The sequence below is a fragment of the Macrotis lagotis genome, chromosome X (genome assembly GCF_037893015.1).
Source record: "Macrotis lagotis isolate mMagLag1 chromosome X, bilby.v1.9.chrom.fasta, whole genome shotgun sequence".
In the NCBI taxonomy this organism is placed as follows: domain Eukaryota; kingdom Metazoa; phylum Chordata; class Mammalia; order Peramelemorphia; family Peramelidae; genus Macrotis; species Macrotis lagotis.
In genome coordinates this window covers 96803296-96820652 of record NC_133666.1, presented here as the reverse complement: position 1 = coordinate 96820652, position 17357 = coordinate 96803296, and the positions used below count along the sequence as shown (strand labels likewise).

The window sequence follows — 17357 nt, the reverse complement described above, 5'->3', positions numbered from 1 at the left end:
ATCATAGAGATCTGCATTGATGTGTAAAATATTTGCCAAATCTGTTCAACTAATCATTTAAGGCCAGATGACTAGAAGTTTTTAGCAGCCCATTAGCAGTCCAACCTCTAAGTTGCTTTTTGGTCTCATCTACAATTATATCTTTCTATATCAAGGCTTTTGGGTTTCTTTTGCCTTTGTTTCTCCTCATTCTGACAGCGATCGGTGAGCTGACCAGCTTAGAAAGGGTCTTCTCTTCCTGTTGTTGCAGGGAAAATAGAAAAAGTCAAACCTCCTCCATCCCCCACAGCAGAAGGCCCCAGCTCGCAGTCTGATTTTCTCCCTGAAGAGACTGCCGGATCCCAGCGGCCCAAGAATCTGATGCAGACCCTCATGGAAGATTACGAAACACACAAATCTAAAAGGCGAGAGAAAATGGATGAGAGCAGTGTAAGTTCTTCCTTTCCTTTCACTTACTCTAAGGCCATTACTCAGGGCTTTGAACTCATAGGGAAAAGATAACCGCCAAGTTGTCTAGCTCCTCCAGTTTCAGACTATTTGGAGGTTTCTTAAGTAGTTTAGAAGCATGCGACTTTATGGAAAACTTTGTCTTTTTTTGTTTTATTGGTGCAAAGGGCTAGGGCCTGAAGGATGGGTACCTACTGGAAATCTGCTTCAATACCAGGCCTTTGAGAGACTTTGGGCCAGCCACACCCTTGAGCTCAGTTTTACTGTTTGGTTATTCAGAGGGGGAGAGTTGAGATAGTCACCAATGCCATTAAGGACAGCCTTCCAACCATGGTTCTGATTATGAGCACTCCTTGGCTTCTTCAGTAAACCTTCGACTTTGTAAATAGAGTGATGATAGGAGTCCCTCGTGGAATTGTCCATTTCATTGCCTACCCAATGCTTGGAAGAGTGAATGTGGTTAGTAATCCTTTCAAATTTTTGTGTTTATTGTGGTGGGAAAGGATGATTTAAAATGATGATTTAATACATACACACTTTACTACAGAAGTCTGAATCAATATCTTAGGACCTCTGCATTATTAACGATGCCCCCAAGTCATCTACTCAACCACTTTGTGGATTGGCAGTTGGGTTGTGAGCTCTAAACTCCCCCCAGACATATTCCAAAATTAGCCTTCTGACTGGGGTGACCTCTTACACACTAAACCTATCCATATCCCAAAACCTCCCCTCTACACTCTGTATGAGTTCTAAGCTTAGTGTGGATCCTTCTGCTCAGTTTTAACCTATTACCAGAGCACCAGCAGCAGCCATAGGTATCACTGGGTAAAATCCCTTTACATGTACTCTCTCAGTTTACACACCTCCTGTCCCCCAGAATTACTTGGTGGCTGTGGCTGTGGCAGGAGCAAGAGTTCTTTCACCTTTTCCTTTTGCATGGGGCAAAGTGAGTCAGACAGGATGAGCAAGCATGGATGGATGGCCACTTGCATCTTAGATCTTACAACACTACCTTTCCCCCCAAACACATTGCATTTCTATATTTCCCTGTTTCTGTCAGGGCCACTGATATCCTTTGAGTCACTTAGATTTGTAACATGATTGTCTCATCTTTGCCTCCTCACTGTGTCCCCCTACCCAATCAATTGCTAAATCTTTGTTCCCATCTCTCAGATAGGCCCCAGTCTATCTCAGACACATAATATCCTTTCTCTTGGACTATTCCCATAGTTTAAAGGCTCTGCTCTTTCCTAACCAATCCAGCACAGCACTGTCAAAGTGAGTTTTTTTTTTGTTTTTTTGTTTTTGTTTTTAGGCTTGCCCAAGGCCACACAGCTAGGTAATTATGAAGTGTCTGAGACCAGATTTGAACCCAGGTACTCCTGACTCCAAGGCTGGTGCTTTATCCACTGTGCCACCTAGCCACCCCAAAGTGGTTTTTCTAAAACATGATTCCCTGTTGATTCTAGGATTAAATATTATTTTATCTTTATCTCATCATTTTTGATACCTATTTATGTGCAAGTTTTTTAATGTCCAGAATTATTCATATAATTGCACAAGTTACAAGTTCATAAATACATATTGGAGTATGTATTCAAATTTTTCTCCTGAAAGAGATGTATTATCAAAAATTTAAGAGACTACTGCCTTAGAGGATTATGAGCAAGAATGCCACAAAATTAATTTTAAAAAACTTACCCTGTAAAATACAAATGAAGCATCTGGCTTCCATATTGGATGAGGCCTACCTTCACCTACTCTATTCTTGTTCAAGTGGGTTAGAATATAAAAGGAGATTTTTTTTTTATTTGTTTGTTGTGTCAGTACTGAGTGGTGTTTGAAAGAGACAAAGTGAGTAATTGAAATTTTTTTCAGTTGTCACTAAGAGGCCCTGAAGTTTTCCTATATGATGGTATTGAAAGTACCTTGGTCTATACTTTATAAAATTGGGAACTTTTCTATATGGATCATATCATGAAGGAAAGAATGACTCATATATATGTATGATTCAGGAGCAGTTTGTGCATTGTACAAAAGGGGGAAGATGTTAGATCCGGAATTTTCAAAGGAATTATTTGCCAACCCAGAAATTCAAACTCAAATTTAAAAACATCTCAGTGTCTTCCACTTGTTCAAATTTGGATATGGTTGACCCATTTAAAGCACTTACTCAGAGATTATCAACATTTTTACCCGTAACATTAGACTATCTATTCTTACAGTCTTCCTAGAATTCTCTGAAGCATCATAAATCAATGAGACTCTTCTAGAGGCTGTAACAATTTTGAAATTAATTTCTCTCAGCTTCCTCTTTATTTTCTTCTTTTAATCTTGCACAGTACCTAAGCAGCTCTGTGGAAAGGTAAGCCTGGCAACACACCCCATGCTCTTCCCTGTGGTATGGATGTGCTTGGACAAATGTAATCTGCTTTTGCACATACTCCCAACTATAATGATCTCTCTTTGCTGTTCTGGTCTATATTGTGGATCTGCATCATTAGCAAATGTTTCTGTTTTTCCCTCCTTGCAGAAAAGGTTTCTCTCATTTGAAGTCATACACTGCTAAGTCTTACCTAAGAGCAATGGTTAGGTAAGGAGACGTGATCCCCACAAGTGATTAATAAGCACTTGTCACATTCTCACTGTGGTTTAGTTCATTTGAGACTGTCAAGCTGCCAAGTAATTAGCACCAAGTGTGTTGGGTTGTCACCTTTGGCTTAATGAATTCATTTGGAATATGTTTTGTTTCATTGGTCCAATTTATTTTTCACAGCTCCTACTTAAGTATTAGTGCAAAAGCTTCCCCAAGGTAGTTGGATGTTTCTCCCACCCCCTCAACCTCTATCCAACCCTTCCTTTCCCTTTTGTAAGCACATCTATTAGAAGAAGAAAGAGAGCAGTCAACTAATCCTCTTGGATTAGAGGTTAAATAGTTTTATACTGATCAAGAATGGAAGCTCATTTTACACCATGAAAGGACCCTCAAAACCCAATAGAAAACATATCTGGATCCTTGTATCTCTCATTAAGGACCAAATCACCAAGAGCATCCACCATCATCTCCCCTGAGCTAATGTATAACTATCAATCAACCAGAGGTATAGATCAGGTGTATATATATTTATATCATCTTGTTTCTCATAAGATTGTGGGCATTTATTTTGTATTTAGCTTCATCATTTTCCTATTACTTGAAGAGCTTCTCTTTGTAAGTAGTCACTGAATTAGAAAGCTTATTATGATTGAACATGTGTTTTCTCCTGTGGATCAGTGATCCCATCCTTTAAGAAAGAAAATTTGTTGTGATAGGTAGGCATTGTTATGAGCTGCTTGGTGCCTGCACTGTGCACTTTCTGTTGCCTTTAAGATTGTGCCTGTCCTGTATTGATTCTGTGCACATGACCTATATTTCAAAGGCTAAAAAATGTGGCTTCCCAGTTCCTATGCCTACTCAGCAGCTAATGTCCTGCCCCTCTCTCCCTCCAGATATTCCTTTAAGCAACTATCAGGTGACTGAGCACAAATTTATCTGCATCCAGTGATCTGAATAACTCCCTTCACCAGGAAACTCACGGAAGAAATTTCAAGCCCAGACAAACCAACCAACCAGACTAGCTTTGCAAGTAACCCCTTAACCAGTTTCTTCATAGAAAGTCACAGTTGACTGTTGAATTGTAAAAGAATGCTTATCTTGTTTGCTTCATGAGAGGAAGGCTCAATTTTCAAATGTTGGGTTGGCAATCTTGTTGGTTATATGCAAAGTAAATGCAAGTTTTTAGTGAAAAGTAGGAAGTTGTGGGGTTTTTCCCTCCTAAGCTAATTTGATAATTTACCATCTAACAGAGTGTTCTTTGTGATAGAACAACCCAGGCACTGCTATGTTAAGTTTCAGTTCACTTTATTTTCAGCAGTTTTTGTGGTCACTGTGGCATAATCTCATCAGCCCCAGGCCCTAGACATGTCTTTTTTTTTTCCTCTCACAACCTTCAAATGCTAAAGATTCAAGGCTATAAGTAAAAAAAGTAGGTACGATGGTGCAACTCCATAAAAAAAGCTAAGAAGTTGGGGCTAGGTAGCTCTAAGCCTGGATGATTATGTTGTCAGAATGCCCTATGACCAAGTTGACTGTAGCCAAGCTGAGGGATTTGAGTTGTTTTGAATTAAAAAAATGGCCACTGGAGGTCACTATCCTAAATAACTAAATTTTAGCACTTGGCTATCTTCTAGTTGGTGGAAAAAAAGGCTGAGAATAGAGAAGATAAAATGCTTCTAATTAGAAAATGGATCAAGTTTGCCCATGAATTGGGGATTGACTAAATAAGTTATGGTATATGGTATAGAACATATTGTAAGAAATGGTAAAAAGGATAGTCTTAGAGAAATGTGAGAAGAGTTGTATGAACTCATGCAGTAAAACAGGAGAATAGTTTTAATAATAATATATTTAATAAAGATAAGTAACTTTAAATGTCTTAGGGATTCTGATAAGTTCAATGACCATCTACAATTTCAGGCGATTTAGGATGAAACAAACTAATCACCTCCTGACAAAGGAGTGATGGCTGCAGGGTGCAGACTGAGATTTATTTTTTAACATGACCAATGTGAGAATTGATTTTGATTGACTATCCATTGAGGGCCACAAGGATTTTCTTCTTAACTTATTTTTTTTCTTTATAACTATATACTTAGATAGCTTTACTGTCATAGATTCACTTATATACATTCAATTACAGTTATTCTACTGTCATTGATTTCACCTATTCGTGAAGTTCCAGGGTCTAATTTCATCCTCATTTCTAGGTACTCTCTCTTTTTATAAAGAGACTATGAGAGCTTCAGATGTAACATTCAGATATATTGAATCTGATTCAGTGTTTGGTATATAATAAGTACTTAATAAATTTTTGATTAATTGATTGATCAAGCTCAAAGTGGTGTTAGTGTGTATGTATGTGTATAGGATTGGAGGTCATAGGTCCACAAATACTCAGGTTTTTAACACATATCATATACTCTCTCACAAAGGTAGTACATGCTCAGGGATCTTTAGATTTCAACCTTACTCACATTGAATCTCTTCCTCTGACTCATTCAGCTCAGCACTCAGGTTTCCAGGTCTCCCACGTATTTCCTGGCAGCTTGGTACATGGAAAGAAGATTTCTGAGAAGCTAATTTTTTTTCCTTGTGGTGTTTCTCCTGTTCAAGCATATTATAGGATCCAACTTTCTGGTAGAACATTTATAGAGAGCCTTGAATTCATTGGGAAAAAAAAGTAATTTTTTTCCCTTAAAATTGCCCTCTCTTAATCTGGTATTTGTGTAACAGTAAAAATGTTGCCAAGCACTTACTTTTTTTTTGTTTTTAAATTCATTTATTTTACATTTCTATTGCTCCTATGAACTAATGCATAAATAAACCCTTATAATACATGTATAGTCCAACAAAATAAATTTCTTCTGTGGCTGTGTCCAAAAATAACATACATTTTCTATTCTCCACTTTTAAGTTCAAAACTTCTCCAACAGAAGGTGTGTTCATTAGTTCTCTGGAATCATACATGTGTTATCATTTTATAAACTGTTTTCCCAGTTCTGTTCACTTCAGTCTGCTTCTGTTTATAGAGGCTTTGCTAATTATCTCAAAAACTGTCTATTCTGTCATTTCTCATGGTACAAACTAAAACTCCATATACCTCAATTTGGTTAGCCATTCCCAAGAGGTAGTAACCCCCTTCATTTCCAGTTAAAAAAGAGCAGTTATAAGCATTTTTTCACATATAGTTTCATTTCCTCTTTCTTTGCTCTCTGGGATTTATAGATGTAATAGGGCTATTGCTGAGCAAAGGTTACTATTTCAATATAAGATGGTACCAACCCATTATTGTTTTTCTCCTAAGCCTACTGTTGGCATAGATGCCTTTCCTGTGAAACTGGCTTAGTAATATAAAATCCCCATTTTTTAATGGTCCTTTGATAAATGATCCTTGCAGGAAGAGTACAGCTGTAAAGCAAACCATCTGTGAAGAATGAAGTCCAAGCCCTAACAACTTTGGTAACATTGAAATTCTCTTTGATAATTTTTCACATTTAGTGCCCCAGGTCATCTGGTCAATGTTCCAACTACTATGTCCTCATCTAACAATTTGAGAGGGAGACACTGTTCATTACCTCGTTAAGTCATGATCACATAATCCCAAAAGACAGCTTCTTTGGAAATGGCCATTTTCAGCCCCACTGCTCATATTCAGCATAGACACAACTTGCATTGAAATCAAAGATACAAGTTGTAGCACTATGTTTGGGGTAGAAGGATCCAAGGAAAAATGAAGTTCTTTGGCTAGAGGGACTAGGAAATCCCCTGGGATTCATCTAGCCCATCTTTTCTATTAAAAGCAACAAAGATGTCAGTAACAGATTGATAGTATACAGTAAAACCTTGTTAATTCAAAAAGCAAAGATCTGGAAAACATTTTGAGTTAACCAGGTATGGCTTAGCTGATATTTTTATTAAAGGAAAAACTAGGACATCTCATTGTTTCAAAGGACACAAAACTTTAAATAAATATCAGAATAAGAAAAGCCTTTACTGTATTTGGAATTGCCTTCTAAAACCAGTTCTGAATAGCATTGGTCCATCACCTAGAGATAGACTTGCTCTCAGCTATGGATGGTTTTAAAATGTTGGCATGTCTTTTCAGTGTACTAATATTGGTCTTTTCCCTCTCTACCAGTACACCTGTAAATTACTGTCTAACAACAAGGTTACTTCTGAGGTACTTTTCAACTTGCCTTTCTTGGTTTCTCTTTGCATGGTGTTTTATAAATGCATGCTGTTTTGGCTTGATGCTTCATGGTGGTTGTGCTTCTCAATTAAAAATTTTTATAGTTTCAAAGAATCATAACTTATAAAATGGTACAAGTAATCCTGTGTTAAAGATTGAGATTTTCTTCCATACTTTAACCATTTCATAAATTGCCCTGGAGCAGGGAGGGGGAGGAGGGAGCTGTAGGGAAGGAGACCTCATTTTCTGGTGAGGAGTCTCTGAACTCACCAAGACTAGTGTTTGAGAAAACTCATATATTCCATTATGTGACCCCAACTCCAAAGATTCCCAATCTTTTTCAACACTCAAAATTTCTTATTCGATATAAAATAAAATGTACACATTAAATATAAAATAAAATATACACATTCTGTATGTGTACATAAGAACTAAAATAGATTAATATCTTTTAATTGGATGATATAATTATGTACAGAATATTCCCTGCAACCTTGACTAGCTTCTCACACCTTGTAATTACAACTCCAATTTGGGAATCTTTGCCCTACATGAAAAGTTCTACCAGAATTTGTATTCTCCTAATAGATTCTTGGAACAGGGCTTCTTAATTTGTTTTTTCTGTTATAGATCCTTCTCAGAATGATGTCTTTAAAATAAAAGATGTAGTCTTACAAAAGAAATCAATTATGTTGAAAGAGTTACCAAAATATATATTTTTTAAATCAGTTCATGGATCCAGGTTAAAGAATCCCTGTCTTTGAGAGTTCAGGGTCATCTCCATGCCTTAGTAAGGCAATAAAAAAGTAGAACTGAAGTGGAAAGCTTAATAAAGTTCAATTATCTCCCACTTTTTTCCCCTATTTGCCCTTTACTGATTGCTAATTATATCTGAAAAGAGTGAGAAAATTGCTATGTTGTGCTCAACAAGGTGGTACTGTGTTGTGTAGTGTGATGGAGGGGAGGAATATCTTTTAGTTAATAACTAGTCTGCCTTAGTTCTTTGACTAATGGATATTTATTAATGAATTTTTTTTCAGTATAGGTATTTATTTATTGTTGCTCTACTTTGCCAAGTATCAAACTATTTTCCCACAATGTTTCTTTTTGAAGAAAATTCTCCATACAGTTTATTCTACAAAATTGGTTTTGGCAAGACTTATCACAATAATTCTTTGACTTTTCCTGTAGTAGAATGTCTATAAATTCCTTATTCGTGCAATGAGTAATTCTAAATGAGGAACCCTCCTCCTCACACACATCCTCCTTAAAGATAACTAAGTTGAAATTTTTACTCCTGTATTTTGGAAGTTTCCAAATGTCTGCACTAAGCAGAAATATTATGTAAAGAGTATCTCATGCTTTTTCTAAGACTTTCCTCCAATTGGCTATTTTTGCACTGGTAAAATTGCTTTCGCAATCAATAAGTTGTGCTGATTTATGTAGTATAGCATATTCTCCAGGTGTTTGGTAGTTATTTTCATTTATTTTTTTGAAAATAATATCCTTCATTGTTCCAGTGTAGAAACAGTCATACATACACTGTATCTAGCTTAGGAATTTATAAACATTTGAGGTTGTTTATTGTTTTTTATTCTTGTCACACTCTAAATAGGGCATAACACATCCTTGTTTTCCAAAGACAATTAATGAATATTGGGAATCAATTCTTTAACACCTTTCTTAGCATCTACTAGTGAGAGTGTTGAATTTTATCCATAGGGTATGAGAGATTGAAAATTAGATATCTCAGACTGTGTGGCTCCAAGTTGCCATAGATTGGTAAAAATTAAAATCTAGAATTAAAAACTCAATGGAAGGAACCCTCCAAACTATCATTCATATTTCAAATTAGCAGAGAAATATTGTTAATACATCATGCTACAGACAAATTTTTCATCACATGTACTTGGATCTACCATCTCACCACTGTCCATATGGCTTCCCTTATTTGGTATAAAATATGACTTATTCATGCCTTTTTATCCTATCTTATGAAATTCCAGTCCATGATATAACTAAGATGCTAGACACTTTTCTTTTGTGTTTTTGAAAAATAGTTTGTGTCCTTTTTTGATTGCAGGGAATGTCCATGCATTTCACATATTTATAAGAGTTGACTGCTAGTCAGAGACTAAACAGTCATTTCATTTGAGTGGTCAGGTGATTGTGCAGTGCTTCTTCTGAATTAATTGACCATTTCTATGAGGTATATATTCTTTTAAGAGTTTACTTGGGTGGCTAGGTGGCGTTGTGGCTAGAGCATCGGCCTTGGAGTCAGGAGTACCTGGATTCAAATCCAACCTCAGACGCTTAATAATTACCTAGCCATGTGGTCTTAGGCAAGCCACTTAAACCTATTGCCTTGGAAAAAAAATCTTAAAAAAAAAGAGTTTACTTGATTCCTGCTTCAAGATAGATAGGAACTGAATCTGTGGTTTCACTGGTACAAATAACTCTTTGAGGAAACCACCCCTTTCAGTGCTAGTCAGGGATCACTTCTGAAACTTCTAATCTTAGAGGTTAAATGGCATGCCCATATTCACACTGCCAATATGTCTAAGGTGGACTCCAGCCCAACCCACTAGCCATCAGCCATGCATCCTCCTGGGAAGAATTTTAAAATAAGACTTTAACAAAAGGCAGAAAAAAGTAGAAGGGTTAGTTACAAAGTAATTTTTTAAATTAAAACAATGGAAAAATGCAGTCTCTCAAGTTAAAGGACCCAGGTTAACAACCACCTCTGCTACTTAATACCAGTTTGACCCTGGACAAGGTATCTGATCTTTCTGGGCTTCAGTTTCTTTATCTGTAAAATGAATTAATTGGACTAGGTGACCCTAATAAAATACTCATCCTAAAGTGCTTTATTTTGGAAACACAAATATCTTGAAAACTTAATATTGCCAAAACTCAGCACCACATAGCAATTCAAAATATGTGAACAGCAATGTTTATACCTTAAGCAAATAATGTAGTTAAAAAATAAAAATTTATACTATGAGTTCTATTTCTTAAAAACTATATTTCAAAGTTTGATTCTTCCTTTTTGTTAGTTGCTGAGAAGCAGCATCTTCTCTTCCTAGGATTCAAAGGTTCTTAATTTTTTTTTTTTTTTGGTGCCCTGAACCCCCCCCTTCTAAGGATATCTTTGAAAAATATGTAGGAAGCCAAACATTATTAAAAATAAAAATGTATATCTTTTTCCCTTTTCCAAATACAGATTCTCTGAAATCTATCCTCAGGCATGGACCTCAGTCTAAGAAACCCTGCCTAAAAGTGAGAAAGGCAGGAGCTCCTTTCATATATATTTTCATTTATTCCCAAGAAAGAAAGCAGCATGAAATAGTAGAAACATCACCAGATCTCAAATCAAGAAAACTTGGTCCCAGTTCCAACATGTTGAGTGATCCCGGGCAAAAATTAAACTTTCTGAGTCTCAGGTTCTTCATCTGAGAGTTGAATGACTCACTAGGGCTCATCTAAGTTTACCCTAGAGCCAAGACGTAGAACTAAGACACTCTGACCCTAATAAACCCTAGTCCAGTGGCCTTTCTCGTTTCATGAGATAGGTGTATTTTTATTGGCACTGAGGTAGTAGCCAGAAAGAGCTAAACTCACTTGGTTTCCCACCCTTATCCAAATGCTCATCCAGGGTTCTAGAAAGAAAACACTGAATTATGGGTTCCAACAAAGCTATAATTGGCTCCTGCATTCATTTTGAAAAGTGTTGTTTATGTCAGTACACATTACCACATACCAAACAGTAACTTAAAATGTCTATATTGACTTCATTTATCTTCACTCTGAAATCTAATCTGATTCTACATCTTATGCATTAATTTATATTCTATACCTCTGCCTGAAAAAAAAGTGTTCTTTTCCACTTTCATAATCAGAAAACAAACAAGCATTATCTTCTAACTGATGCTTCCCTTAATTGCTCATTCTGTTCTGCTAGAAAGATACTGCCCCTATGACCTAGGACAGCCACCTAGCATCTCTCGTATCAGTTTTCTCATCTATAAAATGAGGATAAGAATAGTTCCTACTTCTCAGGGTTGTTATGAGAATCAAAAGAGATTCTACATCTAAAGTGCCTAACAAACTTTAAAGAACCTTATAAAGGGCAGCTAGTATTATTTCAGAGGTGAAAGTGGTTGAGACAACAAATGCAAATTTGCGTGTGTAATTACTAAATTAAAATGCTCTTGTTGCTTTACTATTCTGAAACCACATTTGGCTGCTTTATATTTTCTTTTAATATATTGTCTTGAATGCTCCTCTTTGTTTGTTTGTTTTGCATTTGTCTTTATTTTTTACTTCAATTAACCTGAAGTTTCTTTTCTTGGACATTGGATGACAGATTTTGGGACTGGGTTAACAATAACACTTTAGTGTCTTTCCTCTTCATAACTAATACTATTCCCTGAAACAACTAGTTCTTTCTCCCTTTTTCTCCTCCGAAGTTAGAAAATAAAATAGTGGGTCACCAGCTTGGCTTCTCTTATCATTCATTGAACTACTTTCAGGTACCTGGCTTTTCTTTCAGGTATGTACACATTTTACTCTCTAGTATTGTGAGAGACAACTTCTGGGGTTCACAGATTTTTATGGATTCTACCTGTAGTACTCTCCTTGCTGGTTTAATTCAGGCTTGAATTACTTCTGGCTTATAATTATCCATCCTCTTGTTTAGGAAGAGACCCAAAGCCTCTTCAAAAGAAGAATGGTGGTGTATTTATGACATTCAAATGTCAATATGTTTTATCATATTGATAATTGGGTAAAGATGAAACCTAGATCTGTGATTTCATTGGTATTGAGAACTCCCAGGTGAGGAAACTCCTCCCAATCACACTAGTCAGTACCTTCTCTGCAACTGCTAATCTTAAAGTTTAGAGACCGGAGAATATAAGTGACTTGACCAGGTTCACACAGCCAGCATGTGTTAGAAAAGCTGACTATTTTCAAGGCCATCTCTCAGTCAATGCACAGTGCCATACTACCTGTCCATAACATGATAAAGGTTAAAATTGAGTTCAAAGGAGTCTTCAGAATATTTCACCACAAAGGTTATAGATGTTCCATGTTGCTAGACAGCAAGAGAATAAGTATTTCCCTATAAGATAAAATAAATTGTAAAATCACAGTACACAAATAATTTAATAAAATGTCAAATAATATTATATTCTTCTCACCTTCTGTGGGTATATCTGAAAAAATCCATGTTGTCATTAAACCTGTTTCATTTGACCTCTACGGTACTTCTGTTGACACAAAAGTTCAGACCAAATCTAAAGGAGGGAGAAAGAGGAAAATATTGAGTAGAATGTCTAATAGGATAATGGAACCCCTAATCACAAAAAATCTGCTTTTTTTCTCCCTTTCTTTTAGGTCCTTGAGGCAACCCGGGTGAATCGTCGGAAAAGTGCACTAGCCTTGCGTTGGGAAGCAGGGATATATGCCAACCGGGAGGAAGAGGAAGATGAATAAAACAGTTCTCAACCAAATTCATTTGGTGCATGGAACAAGAAACCAAAAAAAAAAATGAAGAAAAAAATAAATATTTATTAAGGAATAAACAAGTTCAGTGATTAGACCAGAAACACTGCAATAGATCTCTTTGGGAGGAAACTTAAAACAAAATAGAAACTCATCTACAGAACTCATACCCCCAAGGAGAAAAGAGAGGATTCCTGTGATTTATTGGGTCTATCCAAAAAGGATAACATCACCACCCTCAATAAGAACAGCTGCAGCTGTCGTGCCTACAGCAAATAACCATTGAAGGTCAAAGCATTACAAATATGGAAACCTGAACAAATCAATGTGCTTCCTTCTAACAGGACTCCCTGATTAGCTTTATGCTAACTAAGGAAAAGCAAACAGTCCATAGTGGGCTTTATCAAAAGAACACATCTAGAGCAGGAGTAATTTAGAAAGGCACATGGTATTCCTTTGGATCCTCCTACAGTTTCATTGTCCCCATTTTGTGCTTAGGAACATCATGATCACCCAGTTACTCAATAGCCATAAATAGGATGACTTTTTTTTTTTAAAGAATTTTTCAGGGGAGAGGTAAAGTTACTCTCTCTCTCTTAATTTAACTTTTTAAAATCAGGAACTATGACTGCAAAATATATAATCCATATTTTACAATCAGTATCCTTAATAAAGTATTTCTTCCTATAACATTACAATCTCTTATAAATTAGGAGGTTGAAGAATGGCAGGGAGGGGAGCCAACACAGATGAATATTATAGCTTTAGGATCCTGTCTGCTTGTAATTTTGACTGGTCTCCAGTTCCTGAGAACATATTTACATAATTATGTTTCTTAATATAAAAATCTGTATTTAGTGGTTAACAAGTATTTTTATGATGGGAAGGGGGCCGTTCCTGTGTACAGTCTTTACACATTGAACAAATGATTCAGAAAGTTTAGGGGTGGGAGATTAAATATAGTTTTTAGGATGGCAATAATTAAAAACAAAGAAGGGCACATTTTGACCTAGATGTATTAAAAAAGAAGAAAATAGCTGTGTTTATAACTATATTTTGTAATGATAATACAGGCCTTGAAGAGAGAGTGTGAGAAATGGAACTCTGGATTTCCAGAAAATGAAAAATGTGAGAGGTCTTGGAAGTAGAGAAAAGAAAAAGGAAGCTAGGGAAAGAAGTTATTTTTGCTGTTCAGTGAGTGTTTTTCAGAATGATAAATGGAAACACATAAAAATAAATCTTTAAAGATTGGAGTCAGCTGCAAATACTAAAAAGAGTGTGTGTGTGTGTGTGTAAAATGTAGTTTGTGCACTTGTGTGTAAGTGTGTTTGTAGAAATTTCAGAATGACCTTGAGTTAGGATTGTAAAATGATTTTCTCCAGAGCTGTTTGCTAACAGCCAGAGTGATTGAGAATTTCTTTTTTTATGAAAAGAGAAAGGCACAGATTTGAGGCAGTATTTGAAATATTAAATTGACCCAACATGGTATTTGCATGAGGCCCAGTTGCAATGTTTTGAGGCAGTTTTGTAAATTGACATTTAGAAAAAGGATTGTGGTATTTATTCTTGCATATTGTATTCATAGGTAGACTAGAGGATACTGATTTTACTCTTTATTTCATTTAAAGCAATATAATGATGATATTCTACAATTGGGTGCCATAATATCTGGATGAGTATTTTTTTTAAATATGAGGAAACAATAGCCTGCTTCCTTTTATTCATATCTAGTATTTTTATTTTTTTAAGGCAATAATTAAATTTAGTCTCACTAAATTCACTTCTACTTTTTTCCTGGTATTTTACATGATTTGATGTGTTTTACTCTAACAGGGATCAATTTCCACTTAAAATATATGTTGACTTCCACAAAGCATCATTCTTTTTATTTTTAGTAGATAATATAAGTGTGACTTGGGGGGAGGGGGGAATATAAGCAAACATGGTATTGGTAAAGGGGATAGAATAGTAGACTGCCAAAGAGCTGTCTGTTTGAAGCCAATTTTTAAAAATGTGAACCAAAAATTGCACCTGCTGTTAACCTGATGTATCTGGATCTGTGGATTTTGTTTTGTTTTCATTAAGTAATAAAGTGAAATCTCTTTGAGTCCTACTTTGTCCATAGAAATCAGTAAACAATTCCAAAGTGTAGCAATTAAGCACCTATTGGATGCTTTTAAGACTCGATTGAGCTTGACTTGAACTTGTGGATTTTTTTTTTCTTACAAAGAATTTACACACACACATTTAGACTACTTTTGAGAAATTGTACAAATAGAAGAGTAGCTTCTAAAGATATTTAACAGCCTAAAACCCTTCAGCAGAAGACATTTTTTGTTCCAGGGGCCATAAAAAAATTTTTAGCTAAAAGGAAATTTGAAGATTATGTAGACTAAAGTTTTCCTTGATGGATTAGAAAATGGAGGCTAAAATGGCTTGCTCAGAGTCACACCAAAGGGTTCATATTTTGAATTTCAAGTTCCTGATTCCTCATCCTACATTTAATCTGTTCTAAGATGCCGCCTTTTTGGCAGCACCCAGAAATAGCCTCTTTGGGAGGACTGCAAATTAAAATTCCCTTAAGACATCTGGATTTTCCAGAAGGCTTATTCATTTTTTTTGCAAGCAAGTTTTTGAGCACCTGTTGCATGCATAACTCTAAACTAGAATCCATCAGTAAGAATCCCAGAGGGAGTTCGTCACTGGGAAAGATAGGTTTTTCTTTTTTTAAGTGAAGAAAAAAATTGTGCTTATTCTCTCTTCCCTCCCCCCAAACTCTGCCCTTTCCCCCAAATACAGAAAAATACTCAAGTATATAGAATTTGTGTACTGTTGATGAAATCTAGACTATCTTTTCCCCCCTCTCTCCAAGCACCCAGTGGAAAGAAATGACTCTGGAATATGATTATCTTAGTTTAAATCCTGCTCTTGGTGTCTATGACCTGTGTGACCCTAAACCAGTCCCTTAAATAAATTTCCAATCCTCCAATGGCCAATCTTCAGTTGCTGATGTGACAGGTGGACTCTTGCCTCCTCACCTTTGTATTTTTCCATCCAGAAATTATGGAAACAGGGTTCTGCTCTCAGCAGGAGGTGTAGGCTGCTGTGCCCCTTGGATCACGCTATGCATTTTATTCTCCTTGTCAGTATCACTTGCATGTTATCACATAAGTGTCCATATATATGTAATATATATTATATATAGTATGTATATATACATACATGTATGTATCCACATGCATATATATACATACATATATATATATATGTATATGAAATCTAAAGAAGGAATACTATTTCAGAATTAATGTTATCTCCATGAAAAAAATAAAACCTTCAGCAAAAGGATGGATTTAATGAATTTGCATTGGGGGGGATAGCTTCAGCATTAGAATCAATGAATATATCCATTTTTGGTTACAGCACTAATTTCCTGAACTATTATTCATTGAATTGCCAAACTTTGATTTTTGTCTTGCTCTTGATTCATATCACATTAAAAAGAAAAGGAAAAAAAACTAAAAAAAAGGAATAATTCTTTTGTTCAAAAAAAAAAGCCATGTGCAGTTGGTTATGACCTATCGTTCATATTGTATACCTGGCTTTCTGTGTATGTTAAGCTTTTAAATGTAATTATTCTGCTTCTGTTTTATAGTGACTGTGAGACATACAATGCAAGTATATTAATTATTTTCTCATTAAAACCAAAGCCTATGTTGTGTTTCTCTAAATGACTACTGTTTAAATTTTAGTCACTAATCTTGGTCTGGAGAAGATGAATCCAGCAGCAGAAACAAAACCTAAATAAAGACAATTTGGGAACTTAAGACTTTGAAGATGAAATATTTTCCTACACATCATCCATAAAATGTCCAACTCAAGAGCTCAATACATATTTAATTTGAGCTTGTCAGAAGTAGAGCATGGTTCTCAGAGAAAATAATTTTCCATATCCTCTCTGGTCTGGTGAAAGACTAGGAATTCCAGCAAAGTAGAGTTATCTATCTCTTTTGGGTGTTCCCTTTTGTTTTTATCCTATAATAATCACCAGATTTATTCCATCCTTACCTCTCACCCTCCTTCCTCTTGGCACTGAAATCTCCCTTGAAACAAAGGAAAAGAGTCAAAATAATAAAAAAAAAAACAATGTAGAGAAAATACTGGAATGATTATTCAACATTCTGTTAAGGGTGGGGGGAAGGGGAGAAGGAAGTGTTTTTTCATTAGTTTTCCACCATATCCTCCTTAGAAAAATTTCTAAATGTGGGATGTTTATCTTGCTTGCCTGAATTAAAATGAATAAGCATCTATTCTGGATTTACTGACATTTGAGGAAAGGAAGACAAAAATCCATTTTAAAATGACGGTTTGACTATATAAGATGTGATAGTATAACTAGCTATGAGAACCATAAATTTCCTGAATTAAATTTACCACCCAACATTTATTTGGGCCTACTATGTATTGTAACCCTAGCTACTTTTGATACTGAGACTATAGTGAAGTTATTGTCCTTTGGAGGATTTGTGAAGTCATGCTTTTATTTATCTCTAAATGGTTCAAGCACCCATTAATAAGACAATTGAAATTGATTATCAGGAAGTGATCTATTTT

At 35.6% G+C, this 17357-nt stretch overlaps 1 protein-coding gene across 7 annotated transcripts in view; it reads left to right on the top strand.

The window, feature by feature from the left end:
* The window catches only part of PALM2AKAP2 (PALM2 and AKAP2 fusion), a 534014-nt gene extending 517540 nt beyond the window's left edge, over positions 1-16474 (top strand). For 5 of the 7 annotated variants that reach the window (XM_074200018.1, XM_074200022.1, XM_074200020.1 and 2 more), the window contains 3 exons: positions 251-429; positions 7188-7229; positions 12636-16474. In XM_074200018.1, coding sequence (XP_074056119.1) covers positions 251-429; positions 7188-7229; positions 12636-12734 — 320 coding nt within the window. In that variant the 3' untranslated portion in view covers positions 12735-16474. The remainder of the gene's footprint in view (positions 1-250; positions 430-7187; positions 7230-12635) is intronic. The other 2 variants (XM_074200019.1, XM_074200021.1) reach the window with 2 other exon arrangements.
* Positions 16475-17357: the final 883 nt, after the last annotated feature.